This window comes from Oncorhynchus masou, chromosome 24, assembly GCF_036934945.1.
Source record: "Oncorhynchus masou masou isolate Uvic2021 chromosome 24, UVic_Omas_1.1, whole genome shotgun sequence".
NCBI classification, from domain to species: domain Eukaryota; kingdom Metazoa; phylum Chordata; class Actinopteri; order Salmoniformes; family Salmonidae; genus Oncorhynchus; species Oncorhynchus masou.
In genome coordinates, this window is record NC_088235.1 from 92,026,437 (window position 1) to 92,047,216 (window position 20,780).

At 41.4% G+C, this 20,780-nt stretch overlaps 1 protein-coding gene across 4 annotated transcripts in view; it reads right to left on the reverse strand.

Moving 5' to 3' along the window:
* Nucleotides 1-20,780, reverse strand: part of LOC135513022 (circadian locomoter output cycles protein kaput-like) — a 52,199-nt gene that overhangs the window by 13,367 nt on the left and 18,052 nt on the right. For 2 of the 4 annotated variants that reach the window (XM_064935658.1, XM_064935655.1), the window contains exons 2-4: nt 18,465-18,531; nt 18,011-18,255; nt 13,610-13,701 (exon numbers count right to left, since the gene is read on the reverse strand). In XM_064935658.1, coding sequence (XP_064791730.1) covers nt 13,610-13,629 — 20 coding nt within the window. In that variant the 5' untranslated portion in view covers nt 13,630-13,701; nt 18,011-18,255; nt 18,465-18,531. Of the gene's footprint in view, nt 1-13,609; nt 13,702-14,761; nt 14,811-18,010; nt 18,256-18,464; nt 18,532-20,780 lie in introns of those variants that run through there. The other 2 variants (XM_064935656.1, XM_064935657.1) reach the window with 2 other exon arrangements.

Here is a 20,780-nt window from a genome sequence, read left to right on the forward strand (position 1 = left end):
GAAGATGGTCTTTTACCAAATAGGGCTACGTCCATATTATTGCAAGAACAGCTCTAATAAGCAAAGAGAAACGACAGTCCATCATTACTTTAAGACATGCAGGGCAATCAATACGGAAAATTTCAATAAATTTTAAAATTTCTTCAAGTGCAGTTTTAAAAACCATCAGGCGCTATGATGAAACTGGCTCTCATGAGTACCGCCACAGGAAAGGAAGACCCAGAGTTACCTCTGCTGCAGAGGATAAGTTCATTAGGGTTACCAGCCTCAGAAATTGCAGCCCAAACAAATGCTTCACAGAGTTCAAGTAATTTCTTTATATGAACTCTAACTCAGTAAAATCTTTAAAATTGCTGCATGTTGTTTTGATAATTTTGTTCAGTATAGTTAGTCTGCAATTATTTTATACCTGCTAGTGAAATGACGCACTCTCTCCCCTCGGGCAACGGCCCACTCACACTGGCACACACGCAGCACCAGACATGCACTGAAGGGCCATTCTGATAATGGCTGATATGTGCTTTCATGAATTATATTAACAACAATTATGAAACTAATTTCCATTACTTTTTCTGACTACACAGACCCTCATTTGACCCTCATCTGGCACATTTTTAATCAGTGCAATCTCGAGCAGCCTACTGTCACTCAAGGATTCAGACTAACGGCAAATAAATTGAACAAACCGTAAATCAGGAAATGAATGCCCACTCTCCATTGCTATTCAATGAAGATCCCGCCTTCATTCCACTTTGATCAACCTTTTTGCCAGGGTGTGTGAATCTGGGTCAGCAAAAGGCTACTTTATAGAGTTGCCGGTATGCAATTCCCCAAAGTGCCAGTATGGTGTTCCGGACAGCTTCGGCACAAGTCAAGCACTGAAAACACACCCATAGGCACGTCTTAAAATATGCAGGCAGACAGATTAAAAGTACATTTACATTGTAATACTTCTGACAGCCAACTTTCTAGCGCTGTCCACAACTTCCAGACTTTATAGCATTCCTAGAAAGCATGGATTATGGAGTCATTATTAGTTTTACACTTAAAGACATGACTCTGCAGTTGTGCTGTGAATTCTCTCATGTATAATAAATTCCATACATTAGTTTATACTGGATTAAGACTATATTTTCATAAACTGTCATTTTGTTAGTTATGCTCCAACTTTCCCTCCATTTTGTGCCAACATCAGTTATTTTTTTCCTAAGAGATTGTCAGTTGGATATGCTCTCTGCAAGGTTTCCTATATCTTCCCTGTCATATGAACATACATTTCTGACTCAAATAAGATTCCCTCAAGGTTTCTCCCTCCAAGGTCTATTTTCACTGCACATTGAACAATAATTAATGGACCACTAACCAAGAGTCCTTGGAGTGGTGGGGGGAATGACATATACTGGCATGCTTTTCTGTATGTGTGCATGTGTGCCTAATTTGCCTTCATGCATTTCTGTGCATGCTGTGTGAACATGAGAATAATGTGGTGCCTGTGTTTTTTTACCCCAGGGCTACTTCAAACAAATAAGCTCCAATTACACTCACCAATGCTATTTTTAGACAAGCCCATTAAAAAGTCAACAATGTAGAAACACAATAGTTTAATAGCAAACAACAAATACAGTAATGAAGAGTAAACAAGCATTTTACAACCATGTGCTGGGCCATATGGACCAAAGGTAATATAAAATGTAACAATTTTGCTTGATAGTGATAAATACAACGATTGAGATATATATCTCTAACGTATTTATTTATAGATTTTTTTTTTAAATGGACAATTATGCCTACTTTCCATTAGTGGCAGTTTTTGGTTGTTGTGCCAAGACAAGTAACTGAGATAGGCTATACTATGATAGAAAATGTAAATTATTTCCAGGGAATGCATGATTGATATTTTGATGTGCAACCTGTCAAAATAGGATCCAGAATGATCAGATTTGTTTTGAGGTCTTCAGAGATGAATTTGCCCACGCCTATTGGCCTCGGCCACAGGTGTCAAATTTATTCCACGGAGGGCTGAGATGTTTGCAGGTTCACACTCCTCCTTTGTACTTGATTGGATTGAATTATGGTCACTAATTAGTAAGGAACTCCCCACACCTGGTTGTCTAGAGCTTAATTGAAAGGGAAAAACCCAAACCCTGCAGACACAAGGCCCTCCATGGAATGAGTTTGACACCCCTGTTCTAGGTTATATTGTTCACCACGTGTGGAAGTGAGAACACAAAACACTTAGCCATGTAGAGTTAGCAATCTAGCTATCAGTAAATGTAATGTCCAACAAAACTTTCTAGTACTAGGCCTGGGCTACTTGATGTAAGCATATTCAGCGCAAATGGCGCACTCCGCTCCGTGGGCACATCAAAACCATACCCCGGTTGTAAAGTGGTGGCATAAACTCAATATTAAGAAGTGAGAAAAAAACAGTAACTTGTAGTAGTAACTGTCCCGTAATTGCATTTGGAGCTATGGTCATATGCTTGTGCTTATCAGAAAGCAACCCTCCCTCCCTCTGTGGGCACAGTAGGGAGAGGGAGCGATCAATGTTGGCCAAATAATCGTCTTAGAACAAAAAAATATGTGCAGGAACGTTGTGTAGAAAAATGTAAAATTACCGACCTAAGCAAACTGCTCCGGTAAGAGGGCAATGTCGGTGTGGGTAATTTTGAGTTTATCATCCCAGCTCTATGTTACATCCCACACCAAGCCAAAGATATAAGTACAGTCAGGCTCTGGCTTATCATTTACCCGAATGGTGTTTGCTCTCATATGAGAATGGGACTCGGGAGATATGTGAACTGATATGGACGGAAAGAAGAACTTTCTTATTACATTCCCCTTCCTGGAGGTAGAGCTTTAACAACATGCCCTTAAAGATGCCACATGACCAAATTAAATTCCACCCATAGCACACAATTAAAGCTGCCAGTGTTTTAATATGATGCCATGTAAAGCCTGAGGATTGTGTATTTAAGACGGTGGTCATAGTGTTCGTCAGCTCTAACCTCTGCCTTACAGGAGGCAGAGCTACAGAAGACCGGAGGGCTCTATAGGTGTGGCAACAAAACCCTATTCTCCAAGGGACAATGAGCAACAGGCCCTGCTCACACAAAACATACTTACACAACTGCCATCAACATACCTTAGACCACGTGTCAAACTCAAGGCCCATTTTAATCTTGTTTTTGTAAATTTTCCCCTGAAAAACAATCTCAAATCGACAATGAAATGACAAAAACCATATCGAAACTGTGTAGAAATAATGGACCTACATTTAGTCTCTTCACTCTGTCCAGCTTGCTATTAGTCATTGAAACGAAAGCTAGACAGTCAGGGAACGTAGAAAATTCCAGAAGAGATTGATAGAGGACAATTTTTTGCACGTTTTGACGGCGAGGAAATATCAATATTATGTGCAGCCCACAGGGCAAATGAGTTTGACACCCCTGATAAACTATCAACATACCCTACACAAAACTAATAAAGGACTTTTGACAAAGGGTATTTCTATAGCGGTTGTGCAGTTTGTTTTCAATCATTACAAATCATTACCATTTGTTCCTTTAAGTAGCAGCTAATGTGAATAAATAAATGGATTTAAAAATGTTTTAATCTCTATTCAACCCCGTACACTTGCTGGAGTTGTCCTATATGAATAGGGCTAAATTGAAATGTTTCTTACAGAAGAAATATGGAAAATATATGCATAACCATGGCAGCAAATTAAAGGGGAACATTTTGGAGATTATGGGAAAATGATTAGACTAAAAGGTGAGGACAAAACAGTTCATCTGACAAGACTGAATCTAAACATTACACTGTTGATTATATATGCATTTTACATTTGCTGTACTTTCATTGCATTTGTTGATAACAAAATCTGACAATACTCTGGATACATTCAGTAACATAATATTCATGGCAAATTTGGGGTAGATGCAAAATAGGACGAAAAAATGACAAGCTTTTGAGTGAGAGGTCTAACTGGTGTCTCCAAGTGGCCACATACAGTGTCTCCAGAAATTACTCATAACTCTTTACTTTTTTTCTAAATGTTGTTGTGTTATAGCCTAAATTTCAAATGTATTACATTTTGATTTTGTGTCTCTGATATAGACACAATAAGCCCATAATATCAAGTGGAATTGTCTTCATAGAACCTTTTCAAAAATATGATAAATTACAAGCGTAAATGTTCAGGAGTAAAAATGTGCTTAAATTCAGATGCATGGACTCATTCTGTGTTCAATAATAGTGGTTAACATGATTTTTGAATGACTAGCCCATCTCTGTACCCCACACATAAAAATAATTGTAAGGTCCCTCAAATCGAGTAGTGAATTTCAAGCACAGATTCAACCAAAGACCAGGGAGGCTTTTCAATGCCTAACAAAGAAGGGCACCGATTGGTAGATGTCAAAAAATAAAATAAAAAGCAGACACTGAAAATCCCTTTGAGCATGGTAAAGTTATTAATTAGGCTTTGGATGATGTATAAATACACACAGTCACTACAAAGATGCAGACGTCCTTCCTACCTCAGTTGCCAGAGAGGAAGGAAACTGCTCAGGGATTTCACCATGAGGCCAATGGCGATTTTAAAACGGAGTTTAATGATTGTGATATGAAAAAAAAGGAGGATGGATCAACAACATTGTAGTTACTCCACAATACTAACCTAAATGACAGTAACTTTTTGTCCTGAATACAAAGTGTTATGTTTGAGGCAAATCCAACAACACATAACTGAGTATCACTATTCATATTTTCAAGCATTGGTGGTGGCTGCATCATGTTATTGGTATGCTCGTCATCGGAAAGGGAGTTTTTTTATAGGAAAGACAGTAACAATACAGCTATGCACAGTCAAAACCCTAGAGGAAAACCTGGTCCAGTCTTCTTTCCAACAGACACTGGGAGACAAATTCCCCTTACAGCAGGACAATAACTTAAAACACATGGCCAAATCTACACTGGAGTTGCTCACCAAGATGACATTGAATGTTCCTGAGTGGGCTAATTAGTTTTGACTGAAAATCTATGGCAAGACTTGGAAATAGCTTACTAGCAATAACCACCTTGACAGAGCTTGAAGAATTTTATATTGTACAATCCAGGTGTGCAAAGCTCTTAGAGACGTATCCTAAAAGATTCACAGCTGTAGTCACTGCCAAAAGGTATTTCTAACATGTACTGTCTCAAGATAGTGTTTTATTTTTAAATTTTTTTGTTAGAATTATTCTTCCACTTTGACAGAGTATTTTGTGTAGACTGTCAGCAAAAATAAAATTAATTTTAATCCCACTTTAACATGTGGAAAAAGTTGAGGGGTGTGAATACTTTCTGAAGGCACAGTACCTCTCCAAAGTGTGCACGGTTCCTACATAATTCCAATGCACTTTTATGACTCAAAGAAGAGTCTTCAACTATAAAAGGTGCTATTTTTAGCTCTCAGCTGTGCTGTCTAGGAACTACAGCAAGCAGACTTGTTTGTTTTCTTTTGGAACACAGCCCAGCATCCCCACTATCACACAATTACTGTTGTTGTTTATGCATTCCAAAAATGTTCCATTATAATTCACTATCCGGTCTGGTGGGTATTATTTGAAAGCATGTTCTATGGCCAACATGGCTAACTAAGTTGTAAAATATGATCTTACAGTGTTAGGCTTTCACATGGCAAGTGCACATACAGAGCATTCGGAAAGTATTCAGACTCCTTGACTTTTTCCACTTTGTTACATTACAGCCTTATTCTTATTATTTTTCAATTTCCCCCTCAAACTCCACACAATAACCCATAATGACAAAGCAAAAAAACAGGTGTAGAAATTTGCAAGTTCATTAAACATAAGAAACTGAAATATACATTTACTTAAGTATTCAGACCTTTTACTCAGTAATTTGTTGAAGCACCTTTGGCAGTGATTACAGCATCGAGTCTTCTTGGGTATGATGCTACAAGTTGGGAACACCTGTATTTGGGGAGATGCTCCCATTCTTCTCTGCAGATCCTCTTAAGCTCTGTCATGTTGGATGGGGAGCATCGCTGGACAGCTATTTCCAGAGCCCGGACTTGAGGAAACCAATCAAGGAAACCAATATTGGTTTCATCAGACCAGATAATCTTGTTTCTCATGGTCTGAGAGTCATTTAGGTGCCTTTTACTGAGGAGCGGGTTCCGTCTGGCCACTACCATAAAAGCCTGATTGGTGGAGTGTTGCAGAGATGGGAGAACCTTCCTGAAGGGCAACCATCTCCACAGAGGAACTCTGTAGCTCTGTCAGAGTGACCATCAGGTTCTTAGTCACCTCCCTGACCAAGTCACTTCTCACCCGATTGCTCAGTTTGGCCCTGTGGCTAGTTTTAGGAAGAGTCTTGGTGGTTCCAAACGTCTTCCATTTAAGAATGGAGGCCACTGTGTTCTTGGGGACCTTCAATGCTGCAGAAATGTTTTGGTACCCTTCCCCAGATCTGTGCCTTGACCCAATCCTGTCTCGGAGCTCGACAGACAATTCCTTCCACCTCATGGCTTGGTTTTAACATGCACTGTCAACTGTGGGACCTTGTATAGACAGGTGTGTGCCTTTCCAAATCATGTCCAAACAATTCAAAATTTACCCCAGGTGGATTCCAATCAAGTTGTAGAAACATCAAGGATGATCAATGGAAACAGGATGAACTTAAGCAAAATTTAGAGTCTCATCAAAAACGGTCTGAATACTTGTGAATAAGATTGTTTTTAATTTTTAATACATTTGCACAAAAAAAATACCTTTTCACTTTGTCATTATGGGGTATTGTGTGTAGGTAGAGGAGGAAAAAAATGTTATTCAATTCATTTCAGAATAAGGCTGTAACAAAATGTGGAAAAAGTCAAGGGGTCGGAATACTTTCTGAATGCACTGTAGAAAAGAGTGACGAGTGCATTCAGATGCGTGTTCCCCGCCAAATGTCTTCACAATATGACAAACATAGGCTCATTCTGTTCAGGACAACCCAGGGTATGACACCATGTCATCTTGTAACTGTACATCAAGCAGAGTGATCATAAACGTTGACACCATGAAATTTGTTTTATGATATGGAAATGTGAAGTGCAGATTTAGGTGTGTTTGGCTCGCTTGTATAACGGGTGTTTGGCTCGCTTGTATGATATCAAAGTGGTATTTATTATAATCCTTAACGACTCAATATATTTAGGAGACCTCTATTTAGAGCATTTCCCTTAATCAGACAAAAAAAAACAGCGGGAGGTGGGGCAACTTTTTGTCACATGCAGTGTTCATGTTCAGAACGGCTGTCAGTCAAAACCAATACTGAGCTGTAAAGCGGAGACCTTGAGCTGACATCATATAGCATGTTTTTGTACACCCACTGCATTTCAATTGAAGCATTTATCAGCATCCAAATCTACTATTTTAACTAGAGGTCGACCAATTATGATTTTTCAAGGCCGATACCGATTATTGGTGGACCAAAAAAAAGCCGATACCGATTAAAATCGACCAATTTTTTTGTTTGTTTTTGTTATAATGACAATTACAACAATACTGAATGAACACTTTTATTTTAACTTAATATAATATGTCAATAAAATCAATTCAGCCTCAAATAAATCATGAACATGTTCAATTTGGTTTAAATAATGCAAATAATGTTGGAGAAGAAAGTAAAAGTGCAATATGTGCCATGTAAAAAAGCTAATGTTCAAGTTCCTTGCTCAGAACATGAGAACATATGAAAGCTGGTGGTTTTGTTGGGGAATGATCAGAATTAGTTGGTAACATAGATAAGATGTTTTATATTCATTATATGCTTGTGAGTTACTTCTCATCAGAATGTCAATTTTTGGATAATACTGTTGGTCGGTTTGCAGTTCTGTTCTCTGACATGGGGTCAGTTACTTGGACCGCAGAGAGGGGAGGGGTCAAGCTTGTCTTCATATGTAAACATATCTTTTAAATCAATTATCTCTTGGCTCCACAATGTCTGTGTGCCAGTCACTGTGTCTCTGTGATCTTGTCAAGGAGGGATGTATTTGATATATGCCTGTTGACAGGTTTTGTTTCATGGTCCTGAGAGCGAGAAAAGAACATAGTCTAGGAGACAAAGCTGAACGATAATTTATACCCAATGCTGTCTGGCTATGTGTGTCTTTGCTATAAAGGATCTCAGTTGCAATGTGTAAGGACTTTCAGAGAACTAATTTATAATCACTGAATTGATCTGAGAATCACAGGGTTGTGATGGAGTTCATATAATTAAAGATGAACTTTATGATAACTCTGATTTGTGTGTGGTTTGCTCTCATGATTTGGTAAATACAGGAAATTTCCACGAGTTTCTTTTAACAAGAGTCTTCAATATTCCCAGGTAAGAAGTTTTAGGTTGTAGTTATTATAGGACTATTTCTCTCTATAACATTTGTATTTCATATACCTTTGACTATTGGATGTTCTTATAGGCACTTTAGTATGCCAGTGAAACAGTATAGCTTCCGTCCCTGGTGTAGCCATTTCACATCTGTTACACCAGCCTAATCTCAGAGTTGATAGGCTTGAAATCATAAACAGCTCAATGCTTGAAGCACAGGGAAGAGCTGCTGGCAAACGCACGAAAGTGCTGTTTGAATGAATGCTTACGAGCCTGCTGCTGCCTACCACCGCTCAGTCAGACTGCTCTATCAAATTTCAAATCAGACTTAATTATAAAACATAATAGCACACAGAAATATGAGCCTTATGTAATTAATATGGTCAAATCCGAAAACTATAATTTCGAAAACAAAAAGTTTATTATTTCAGTGAAATACGCAACTGTTCCATATTTTATCTAATGGGTTGCTTCCATAAGTCCAAATATTCCTGTTACATTGCACAACCTTCAATGTTATGTCATAATTATGTAAAATTCTGGCAAATTAGTTTGCAACGAGCCAGGCGGACCAAACTGTTGCATATACCCTGACTCTGCGTGCAATTAACGCAAGAATTTCCCTAGTTTAATATTGCCTGCTAACCTGGATTTACTAGATATGCACGTTTAAAAAAATATACCTCTGTGTATTGATTTTAAGAAAGGCATTGATGTTTATGGTTAGGAACATTCGTGCAACGATTGTGCTTTTTTCGCAAATGCGCTTTTGTTAAATCATCCCCCGTTTGGCGAAGTTGGTCTTCACACAGTTCGCAACGAGCCAGTCGGCCCAAACTGCTGCATATAGCCTGACTCTGTTGCACAGAACGCAAGAGAAGTGACAATTTCCCTTGCTAAAAGAAATTCATGTTAGCAGGCAATATTAACTAAATATGCAGGTTTAAAAATATACACTTGTGTATTGGTTTTTAAGAAAGGCGTTGATATTTATGGATAGGTACACATTGGTGCAACAAAAGTGCTTTTTTCACAAATGCGCTTGTTAAAAAAACATTTGGCGAAGTAGGCTATGATTCAATGATAAATTAACAGGCACCGCATCGATTATATGCAACGCAGGACAAGATAGATAAACTAGTAATATCATCAACCATGTGTCGTTAACTAGTGATTATGTTAAGATTGATTGTTTTTTATAAGATGTGTTTGATGCTAGCTAGCACTCACATAACAGGCAGTCAGCCTGCCACGCAGTCTCCTCGCGGAGTGCAATATAATCGGCCATGATCGGTGTCCAAAAATGCAGATTGTTATGAAAACTTGAAATCGGCCCTAATTAAAATCGCCCATTCCGATTAATCGGTCAACCTCTAATTTTAACCCATAAAGATATGGGTATGAGTGTAAAAGAGTTAACCAGGCAAGTCCATTAACCTCTTACATCTATGGGGGTTAGCGCTATTTCATTTTTGGATGAAAAACGAGTGATTATCTTAATTTACCGTTTTAAACAAGATATTTTGTCACAAAAAGATGCTTCAACAACCCGGTCAACATTCCGCATATATCATTTTCATTTCACCATTCGTACAACGGTTTGATTTGTTTGAAACATGTCCTAGAATTTTCTATTAGCTAGCCAGCTATTGTCGTTCTTTTACGTTACGTAACGTAAATCAACACTGCTAGAACGAATAGAGCACTGTTTGAAACTATTACACTCGACGGAAACTTGATTAGTGTAGTGTCAACAACGCAGCCACTGCCAGCTAGCCTACTCAGCAGTACTGTATCATTTCAATCATTTTAGTCAATAAGATTCTTGCTCTGTGCATTCGAGACGTGTAGTCCACTTGTCATTCCAATCTCCTTTGTTATTCCCTCCTTTGCATTAGCGTAACCTCTTCTGTAGCCTGTCAACTATGTGTCTAATCCCTGTTCTCTCCTCTCTGCACAGATGCTCCACACCGCGTGGGCTGGCATCCCAGCGCGCAGGAAATGACAAGGCAGAGTTCATTTTTCCCTCGACTTCTTGGCAGGCTCTGTTTTCCATTGTCTCCTTATATGGCAGCGGGGTGGTGGCTGTGAATGGTCATCTCTTTCTCCCCTTACCAATCTGTCTATCGCCTCCTTTGAATTCCATGCCGTCACAGTTACCAGCCCTTTCAAGCTTAACATCCTTATCATTTATCGCCCTCCAGGTTCCCTCGGAGAGTTCATCAATGAGCTTGATGCCTTGATAAGCTCCTTTCCTGAGCAAGTCCTGGGCGACCCTCCCCATGTCTACCTTTGACTCATTCCTCTCTGCCTCCTTCTTTCCACTCCTCTCCTCTTTTGACCTCACCCTCTCACCCCCCTACTCACAAGGTGTCATCTTTACTAGATGCTGTTCTTCCAGCAACTCCTGTCTCCGACCACTACCTTGTATCCTTTTCCCTCTCGCTCTCATCCAACACTTCCCACACTGCCCCTAGATGGTTGGAACCTTCGATTGACTCTCTCCTCTTCCATCCTATCATCTCTTCCCTCTGCTCAAACCTTCTCCAACCTATCTCCTGATACCTTTCTGCATCCTTTGACTCTCTATGTCCCCTATCCTCCAGGCCGGCTCGGTCCTCCCCTCCCGCCTCTCCGGTGTCCGCCCGGGCAGCTGCGGAAATGGAGCGAAAACTCACCTGCGGACCTGTATTTTTCCTCCTCTGTCTCTGCTGCTAAAGCCATACAAATTCCAAGATCTGCCTCTAACCCTAAGCTCTTTGTTCTCCTCCCTCCTGAAAGATGACTTCGTCAACCATTTTGAAAAGAAGGTCGACGACATCCGATCCTCCAAACGAACCGCACACTGCCCTACCCTGTGCTCTGACCTCTTTCTCCCTCTCTCTCCAGATGAAATCTCGCTTCACGGACGGCCGCCCAAAAACCTGCCCGCTTGACCCTATCCCTTCCTCTCTTCTCCAGACCATTTCCGGAACCTTCTCCCTTACCTCACCTCGCTCATCAACTCATCCCTGACCGCTGGCTAGATATGTGAGAGTTGCACCCCTTCTGAAAAAACCTACACTCGATCCCTCCGATGTCAACAACTACAGACCAGTAAAAACTCTTGAACGTGCCGTTTGGCCAGCTCTCCCGCTATCTCTCTCAGAATGACCTTTTGATCCAAATCAGAGGTTTCAAGACTAGTTTCAACTGAGAATCACGGAGGCGCTCCGCAAAAGCTAACTCTCTCTCCTCTGCTCTCATCCTTCTAGACCTATCGGCTGCCTTCGATACTGTGAACCATCAGATCCTCCTCTCCACCCTCTCCGGTTGGGCATCTCAATGTAGCGCGGCCCACGGAACTTGATTTCTACCTGACAGACGCTTTCCAGGAAAAACTGCGCCCCCATTTTCTAGGTATGTAACTGGCTCTGAGGTCTCCTCATTGAAAACATGACCAGGTGAAGCTCTTCAAACATATCAGTGTAAATGATTTTATTTATTTGGTTATCCATTGTGTCCTCCTCCCAGAGCGCTAAGAACCTTGGCGTGATCCTGGACAACACCCTGTCATTCTCAACTAACATCAAGGCGGTGGCCCGTTCCTGTTTCATGCTCTAAAATGAGTTGCGTGAAATGCCTCACACAGGAAGCGGCGCAGGTCAAAATGCTATGTTGGCTGGGCTTTGCCATTAAACTCTTATCCACAAATTAGTCAATTTCTATGGTTCAAGACCATGGTGCATATTTTGAAAATCTGAGATGACAGTGTTGTTAAGAAAAGTTCCCGCTCAGCCCAGTCAAAACTGCGCTTCTGGCCCCCAATGGTGGAACAAACTCCCTCACGCCAGGACAGCGGAGTCATTCCGGATTTTATTTAAAGTAATCGATTTTGCAGAAATGGCTGTTCCACTGGATGTCATAAGGTGAATTCACCAATTTGTAATGTCGCTCTGGATAATGAGCCTGAGGCTTTAGTCAATTTTAACCCGGATCCGGGATGAGGAGTTTCAAGCAAGTTAAGAACAACTTATTATTTACAATGTCGACCTGGCAAGGTATAGTATATCCCTGCCAGGGGGGAATGAGTGTACTCTCCATAGTCCATAGGAACCCAACTTCTCCTTCTAGGAAACTATTTGCCTTTGATTGGCCAAATTAAAGGCAATCAGCATGAGGTCATGTTCCATACTCTTTACTGACCACCCACCGCACCCGCCTCCACTGCTCTAATGACAGTAAAGGGGGAGTTCAGTGGTGCCGACAGAAGCCCCAGGCCCTGGCTGGCCCACCTCTGTCACATGAGACGGCACACACACATCAGGGGAAGAGTAAAAACACCAACCATGTCCTCCCGAGTGACGCAGTGGTCTAAAGAACTGCATCGCAGTGCTAGCTGTGCCACTACAGATTCTGGGTTCAAGTCCAATGGTCTAAAGTATCACAGTGCTAGCTGTGCCACTAGAGATTCTGGGTTCAAGTCCATGCTCTGTCAGCCGGCCGTGACCGGGAAACCCATGGAGCGGTGCACAATTGTCCCAGCGTCGTCCGAGTTAGGGGAGGGTTTGGCTGGCAGGGATGACCTTGTCCCATCGCACACTAGCGTCTCCTGTGGCGGGCTGGGTGCAGTGCACGCTGACACGGTCACCAGGTGTACAGTGTTTCCTCCGACATATTGGTGTGGCTGGCTTCCGGGTTAGGTGACCATTGTGTCAAGAAGCAGTACAGCTTTGTTGAGTTGTGTTTCGGAAGATGCACGCCTCTCAACCTTTGCCTCTCCCGAGTCCGTACGGAAGTTGCAGCGATGAGACAATTGGATACCACGAAAAAGGGGTAAATTATTATTTTTTAAATCATAAATATAGATATTTTAAAATTAAACACCAACCACTCAAAACGGAGCAGGGCTGAGCGGCATGCTAATCCTGGGATGAAGGCGGGAGATCCCGTGTTGGTGGGACATTCCTGCTGTCACTCAGCTACCCCAGCCAGTTAAAACAGGTCCAGAGCCACCCACACACACAGGTCAGTCACACACACACCTAAAGATCCACCAAATGTTGCTTGAAATCACCATAACGACTAAATCCAGGCAAAGTAAAGCACAGAGTGAGAACATTTAAAAAACGTTTTATTTTATAGATTGTTAGTCACAGATGATTTGACAGACATCTACCAGTTAGATGAGCAGGTAGGGTAGGATATTCATTTCTCCCAAGTGTAGGAGGAGATTGGTAGACTAACTCACCCGCCTATACTGGAAGTCATTTTGTAGCCTGTTCAGGGTCGCAGTTATGGAGAGGGGCCTTTTAATCGTGAGGTAGACATTTGTGAATGAACCTGTCAGAAAAAGCGAGATTAACAGTGAAATTTCAGTACATGGCCTGGAACTAAAAATAATGTACAGTACCAGTCAAAAATTTGGACACACCTACTCATTCAAGGGTTTTCCTTTATATTTACTATTTTCTACATTATAGAATAATAAAGACATCAAAACTATGAAATAACATATGGGATCATGAAGAAACCAATTAAAAGTTCATTTGTGGAATTTCTTTCCTTCTTAATGCGTTTGAGCCAATCAGTTGTGTTGTGACTCCTTCAAGACTGTTGGAAAAGCATTCCTCATGAAACAAAATGTTGGACTCATCAGATCTGGGTCTTCCTTTCCTGTGGCGGTCCTCATGAGAGCCAGATTCATCATAGCACTTGATGGTTATTGCAAATGCACTTGAAGAAACTTTCAAAGTTGTTGAAATGTTTCGTATTGACTGACCTTCGTGTCTTAAAGTAATGATGGACTGTCATTTCTCTTTGCTTATTTGAGCTGTTCTTGCCATTATATGGTCTTTTACCAAATAGAACTCACTCTGTATACCACCCCTACCATGTCACAACACAACTGATTGGCTCAAACGCATTAAGGATAGAAATTCAACACATTAACAAGGCACACCTGTTAATTGAAATGCATTCCAGGTGACTACCTCATGAATCTGGTTGAGAGAATGCCAAGAGTGTGCAAAGCTGTCAAGGCTGAGGGTGGCTACTTTGAAGAATCTCAAATATAAAAAATATTTTGGTTTGTTTAACACTTTTGGTTTCGAAAGGATTCCATATTTGTTACTTCATAGTTTATGTCTTCATTATTATTCTACAATGTAGAAAATAGTACAAATAAAGAATAACCATGGAATGAGTAGGCATGTCCAAACCTTTGACTGTGTGTGTGTGTGTGTGTGTGTGTGTGTGTGTGTGTGTGTGTGTGTGTGTGTGTGTGTGTGTGTGTGTGTGTGTGTGTGTGTGTGTGTGTGTGTGTGTGTGTGTGTGTGAGATATATACAGTGGGGAGAACAAGTATTTGATACACTGCCGAGTTTGCAGGTTTTCCTACTTACCAAGCATGTAGAGGTCTGTAATTTTTATCATAAGTACACTTCAACTGTGAGAGATGGAATCAAAAACAAAAATCCAGAAAATCACATTGTATGATTTTTAAGTAATTTATTTGCATTTTATTGCATAACATAAGTATTTAATACATCAGAAAAGCAGAACTTAAAATTTGGTACAGAAACCTTTGTTTGCAATTACAGAGATCATACGTTTCCTGTAGGTTTGCACACACTGCAGCAGGGATTGTGGCCCACTCCTCCATACAGACATTCTCCAGATCCTTCAGGTTTCGGGGCTGTCGCTGGGCAATACGGACTTTCAGCTCCCTCCAAAGATTTTCTATTGGGGTCAGGTCTGGAGACTGGCTAGGCCACTCCAGGACCTTGAGATGCTTCTTACGGAGCCACTTCTTAGTTGCCCTGGCTGTGTGTGTTTCGGGTCGTTGTCATGCTGGAAGACCCAGCCACGACCCATCTTCAATGCTCTTACTGAGGGAAGGAGGTTGTTGGCCAAGATCTTGCGATACATGGCCCCATACATCCTCCCCTCAATACGGTGCAGTAGTCCTGTCCCCTTTGCAGAAATGCATCCCCAAAGAGTGATGTTTCCACCTCCATGCTTCATGGTTGGGATGGTGTTTTTGGGGTTGTAGTCATCCTTCTTCCTCCAAACACGGCGAGTGGAGTTTAGACCAAAAAGCTCTATTTTTGTCTCATCAGACCACATGACCTTCTCCCATTCCTCCTCTGGATCATCCAGATGGTCATTGGCAAGCTTCAGATGGGCCTTGACATGCGCTGGCTTGAGCAGGGGGACCTTGCATGTGCTGCAGGATTTTAATCTATGACGGCGTAGTGTGTTACTAATGGTTTTCTTTGAGATTGTGGCCCCAGCTCTCTTCAGGTCATTGACCAGGTTCTGCCGTGTAGTTCTGGGCTGATCACTCACATTCCTCATGATCATTGATGCCCCACTAGGTGAGATCTCGCATGGAGCCCCAGACCGAGGGTGATTGAACGTCATCTTGAACTTCTTCCATTTTCTAATAATTGCGCCAGCAGTTGTTGCCCTCTCACCAAGCTGTTTGCCTATTGTCCTGTAGCCCATCCCAGCCCTGTCCAGGTCTACAATTTTATCCCTGATGTCCTTACACAGCTCTCTGGTCTTGGCCATTGTGGAGAGGTTGGAGTCTGTTTGATTGAGTGTGTCGACAGGTGTCTTTTATACAGGTAACGAGTGGAGAACAGGAGGGCTTCTTAAAGAAAACCTAACAGATCTGTGAGAACCGGAATTCTTACTGGTTGGTAGGTGATCAAATACTTATGTCATGCAATAAAATGCATATTAATTACTTAAAAATCATACAATGTGATTTTCTGGATTTTTGTTTTAGATTACATCTCTCACAGTTGGAAATATATATATATAAAACAAACTATAATTTTGGCAAGTCAGTTAAGACATCTACTGCATGCATGACAAGTAATTTTTCCAACAATTGTTTACAGACATATTATTTCACTTATAATTCACTGTATCACAATTCCAGTGGGTCAGAAGTTTACATTCACTAAGTTGACTGTGCCTTTAAACAGCTTGGAAAATTCCAGAAAATGACATCACAGCTTTAGAAGCTTCTGATATGCTAATTGACTTCATCTGTGTACCTGTGGATGTATTTCAAGGCCTACCTTCAAACTCAGTTCCTCTTTGCGTGACATCATGGGAAAATCAAAAGAAATCAACCAAGACCTCAGAAAAAACATTGTACACCTCCACAAGTCTGGTCCATCCTTGGGAGCAATTTCCAAACACCTGTACAAACAATAGTACGGAAGTATAACCACCATGGGACCACGCAGCCGTCATACCGTCATACTCTGGAAGGAGATGCATTCTGTCTCCTAGAGATGAACGTACTTTGGTGCGAAAAGTGAAAATCAATCCCAGAACAACAGCAAAGGACCTTGTGAAGATGCTGGACGAAACAGGTACAAAATTAACTATATCCACAGTAAAACAAGTCCTATATCGACATAACCTGAAAGGCCACTCAGCAAGGAAGAAGCCACCGCTCCAAAACCACCATAAAAAAAGCCAGACTACGGTTTAAAACTGCATATGGGGACAAAGATCGTACTTTTTGGAGAAATGTCCTCTGGTCTGATGAAACAAAAATAGAACTGTTTGGCCATAATGACCATCGTTATGTTTGGAGGAAAAGGGGGAGACTTGCAAGTCGAAGAACACCATCCCAACTGTGAAGCATGGGAGTGGCAGCAGCATGTTGTGGGGGTTCTTTGCTGCAGGAGGGAGTGGTGCACTTCGCAAAATAAATTGCATCATGAGGTAGGAAAATTGTGTGGATATATTGAAGCAACATCTCAAGACATCAGTCAGGAAGTTAAAGCTTGGTCGCAAATGGGTCTTCCAAATGGACAATGACCCCAAGCATACTTCCAAAGTTGAGGCAAAATGGCTTAAGGACAACAAAGTCAAGGTATTGGAGTGGCCATCACAAAGCCCTGACCTCAATCCTAATAAGAAAATTTGCGGGCAGAACTGAAAAAGCGTGCACGAGCAATGAGGCCTATAAACCTGACCCAGTTACACCAGCTCTGTCAGGAGGAATGGGCCAAAATTCACCCAACTTATTGTGGGAAGCTTGTGGAAGGCTACCTGAAACGTTTGACCCAAGTTAAACATTTTAAAGGCAATGCTACCAAATACTAATTGAGTGTATGTAAACTTCTGATCCACTGGGAATGTGATGAAAGAAATAAAAGCTGAAATAAATCGCTCTCTACTATGATTCTGATATTTCACATTCTTAAAATAAAAGTGGTGATCCTAACTGACCTAAGACATGGGAATTTTTACTAGGATTAAACGTCAGGAATTGTGAAAAACTGAGTTTAAATGTATTTGGCTGAGGTGTATGTAAACTTCCGGCTTCAACTGTTTTTTTGTGTTTTTTTAACCTTTATTTTACTAGGCAAGTCAGTTAAGAACAAATTTTTATTTTCAATGACGGCCTAGGAACAGTGGGTAAACTGCCTGTTCAGGGGCAGAACGACAGATTTGAATCTTGTCAGCTTGGGGATTTGAACTTGCAACCTTTCGGTTACTAGTCCTGCCGCCCCTGTCTGTGTCTGTGTCTGTGTGTGAGAGATATACGTATATCTATCTATCTCACAGAATAACCCACAGCCTCTATTCCTGAAGGGCAGCTGCACCCGGCCCAACCTTACCTCCTGTCTAGCAGACTCTGTGGGAGGATGAGGAGTGTGGTGTAGGATGAAGGTCCACCCAATGTGGAGGCACTGTGGGGATGGCAGAGGTCTGTGTCCCCCCTTGGGGAGGGGGGTAGTTACAAGAGTCACTGGGAGGATCCTTTGTCAAAGGCCAGCGGTTGTCAACGGCTCCTTGCTGAGCTGAGCATTCCGCCGTGCTGGGCTGTGGATGTACCACATGACAGCTACATCGGATGCTCTAACTAGTTACAAAACAGAAGACGTTACATGAATTAACCTGTAAAGTGGTCTATTTACTCAATCCCAATTCAACCATAGACAAGAACCTACGGTACAGAGGCTATCTGGAATTAATTTATTTGATAAATGTTATAGAGCAGAAATTCCACTTAGCATATCAGTGGGCTAAGCAGAGCTATATGTTTAGTACAGAGCAGAGGTGAGCACTTACCAATCACATGGTTCGTCTGGAGCCGCTATGGTACTGGACTAGAAAAGAGATGTTTTCCTTCAGGGATCTAAAATAAACAAACACACGACATATACCCTGAAAACACACACATCCTTAAACCCTGCAACAGACACAGAAATAACCTTACATATAGACGTACACAGAACCTCATATCCTTAGCGATGACATGATGATGGAAAAGCTGATTCAACCGATCGCTGCAGCTGTACATAGCCCATCTGTAAATAGCCCACCCAATCTACCTACCTCATCCCCATATTGTTTTTATTTAATTTTCTGCTCTTTTGCACACCAGTATATCTACTTGAGCAGATGATGTGCATCTATCACTCCAGTGTTAATTTGCTAAACTGTAATTACCTCGCTACTATGGCCTATTTATTGCCTTACCTCCTCACGTCATTTGCACACACTGTATATAGACTTTTTTTTAAATACTGTGTTATTGACTGTATGCTTGTTTATTCAATGTGTAACTCTGTTGTCGTTTGTGTCGCACTGCTTTGCTTTATCTTGGCCAGGTCACAGTTGTAAATGAGAACTTGTTCTCAACTAGCTTACCTAGTTAAATAAAGGTGAAATAAAAAATAAAGAGCCAGAAAGGTCATGACAGCCTCAAACACACAACCAAAAACACAAACTGACATGATAAAATCCTGGTTTAGACACATGCCCTAGTCTCTAAACTAGTTAGGGATCCTAATAATCCCTAATTGTGCCAATGCGAGGACGCCAACAGTGGAGCTCGACTGACCAAAATGTCTCTAATAGTGAGCTTTCCTAAAATGACCAGCATCATGATTAATCCCATTCTGACCCAACAGACTGCAATGCTTTCACACAAACTGGACTAATGCCTGGATAGAACAGACCATTAAAGTGAATGTTATCCAACATGTTAAACTATGAACATATTTTTGTGAGAGAAAGAGAGTGACCGAGAGAGACAGACACAGAGACAGACATAGGGGTGTGGTGGCTGTGGCGGAGTGTCTAGGTGAATGAGGGGAGTGTTGGGAAATCTATAGAGCATCTACAGATGGACTACCCAAATAAAGTGTGACCCCAAGTGCCTGAAAGGAAGGGGGAGGGGCATTGTCACAGCCCATTGACTTTCAGCTATGCCCATTTCTCTGCTCTCTGGACGTGACTTAAATGCAAGTAAAACTAAAAGCATGCTATTCAATCGATCACTGCCCGCCCGTCCAGCATCACCACTCTGGACAGCTCTGACTTAGAATACGTAGACAACTACAAATACCTAGGTGTCTGGTTAGACTATAAACTCTCCTTCCAGACTCACATTAAGCATCTCCAATCCAAAATTAAATCTACAATCGGTGTCCTATATCGCAACAAAGCATCCTTCACTCATGCTGCCAAACATACCCTCGTAAAACTGACCATCCTACCGATCCTTGACTTCGGCGATGTCATCTATAAAATAGCCTCAAACACTCTACTTGACAAATTGGATGCAGTCTATCACAGTGCCATCCGTTTTGTCACCAAAGCCCCATACACTACCCACCACTGTGACCTGTATGCTCTCGTTGGCTGGCCCTCGCTTCATACTCGTCGCCAAACCCACTGGCTACAAGTCTCTGCTAGGTTTTTTAAAAATGTTTATTTAAAACAGGCAAGTCAGTTAAGAACAAATTCTTATTTTCAATGACGGCCTAGGAACAGTGGGTTAACTGCCTGTTCAGGGGCAGAACGACAGATTTGTACCTTGTCAGCTGGGGGTTTGAACTTGCAACCTTCTGGTTACTAGTCCAACGCTCTAACCACTAGGCTACCTTAAAGCACCGCCTTATCTCAGCAGCTCACTGGTCACCATAGCAGCACCCATTTGTAGCACGCGCTCCAGCAGGTATATCTCACTGGTCACTAGAGGTCGACCGTTTAATCAGAATGACCGATTAATTATGGCTGATTTCAAGTTTTCATAACAATCGGAAATCGGTATTTTTGGGTGCCGATTTCCGATTTTTTAAAATTGTATACCTTTATTTAACTAGGCAAGTCAGTTAAGAACACATTCTTATTTTCAATGACGGCCTAGGAACGGTGGGTTAACTGCCTTTTTCAGGGGCAGAACGACAGATTTTCACCTAGTCGGCTCAGGGGATCCAATCTTGCATCCGTACAGTTAACTAGTCCAACACTCTAACCATTGCACTCCACGAGTAGCCTGCCTGTTACGCAAATGCAGCAGAAGGCAAGGTAAATTGCTAGCTAGCATTAAACTTATCTTGTAAAAAACAATCAAAATCACTAGTTATAACTACTAAT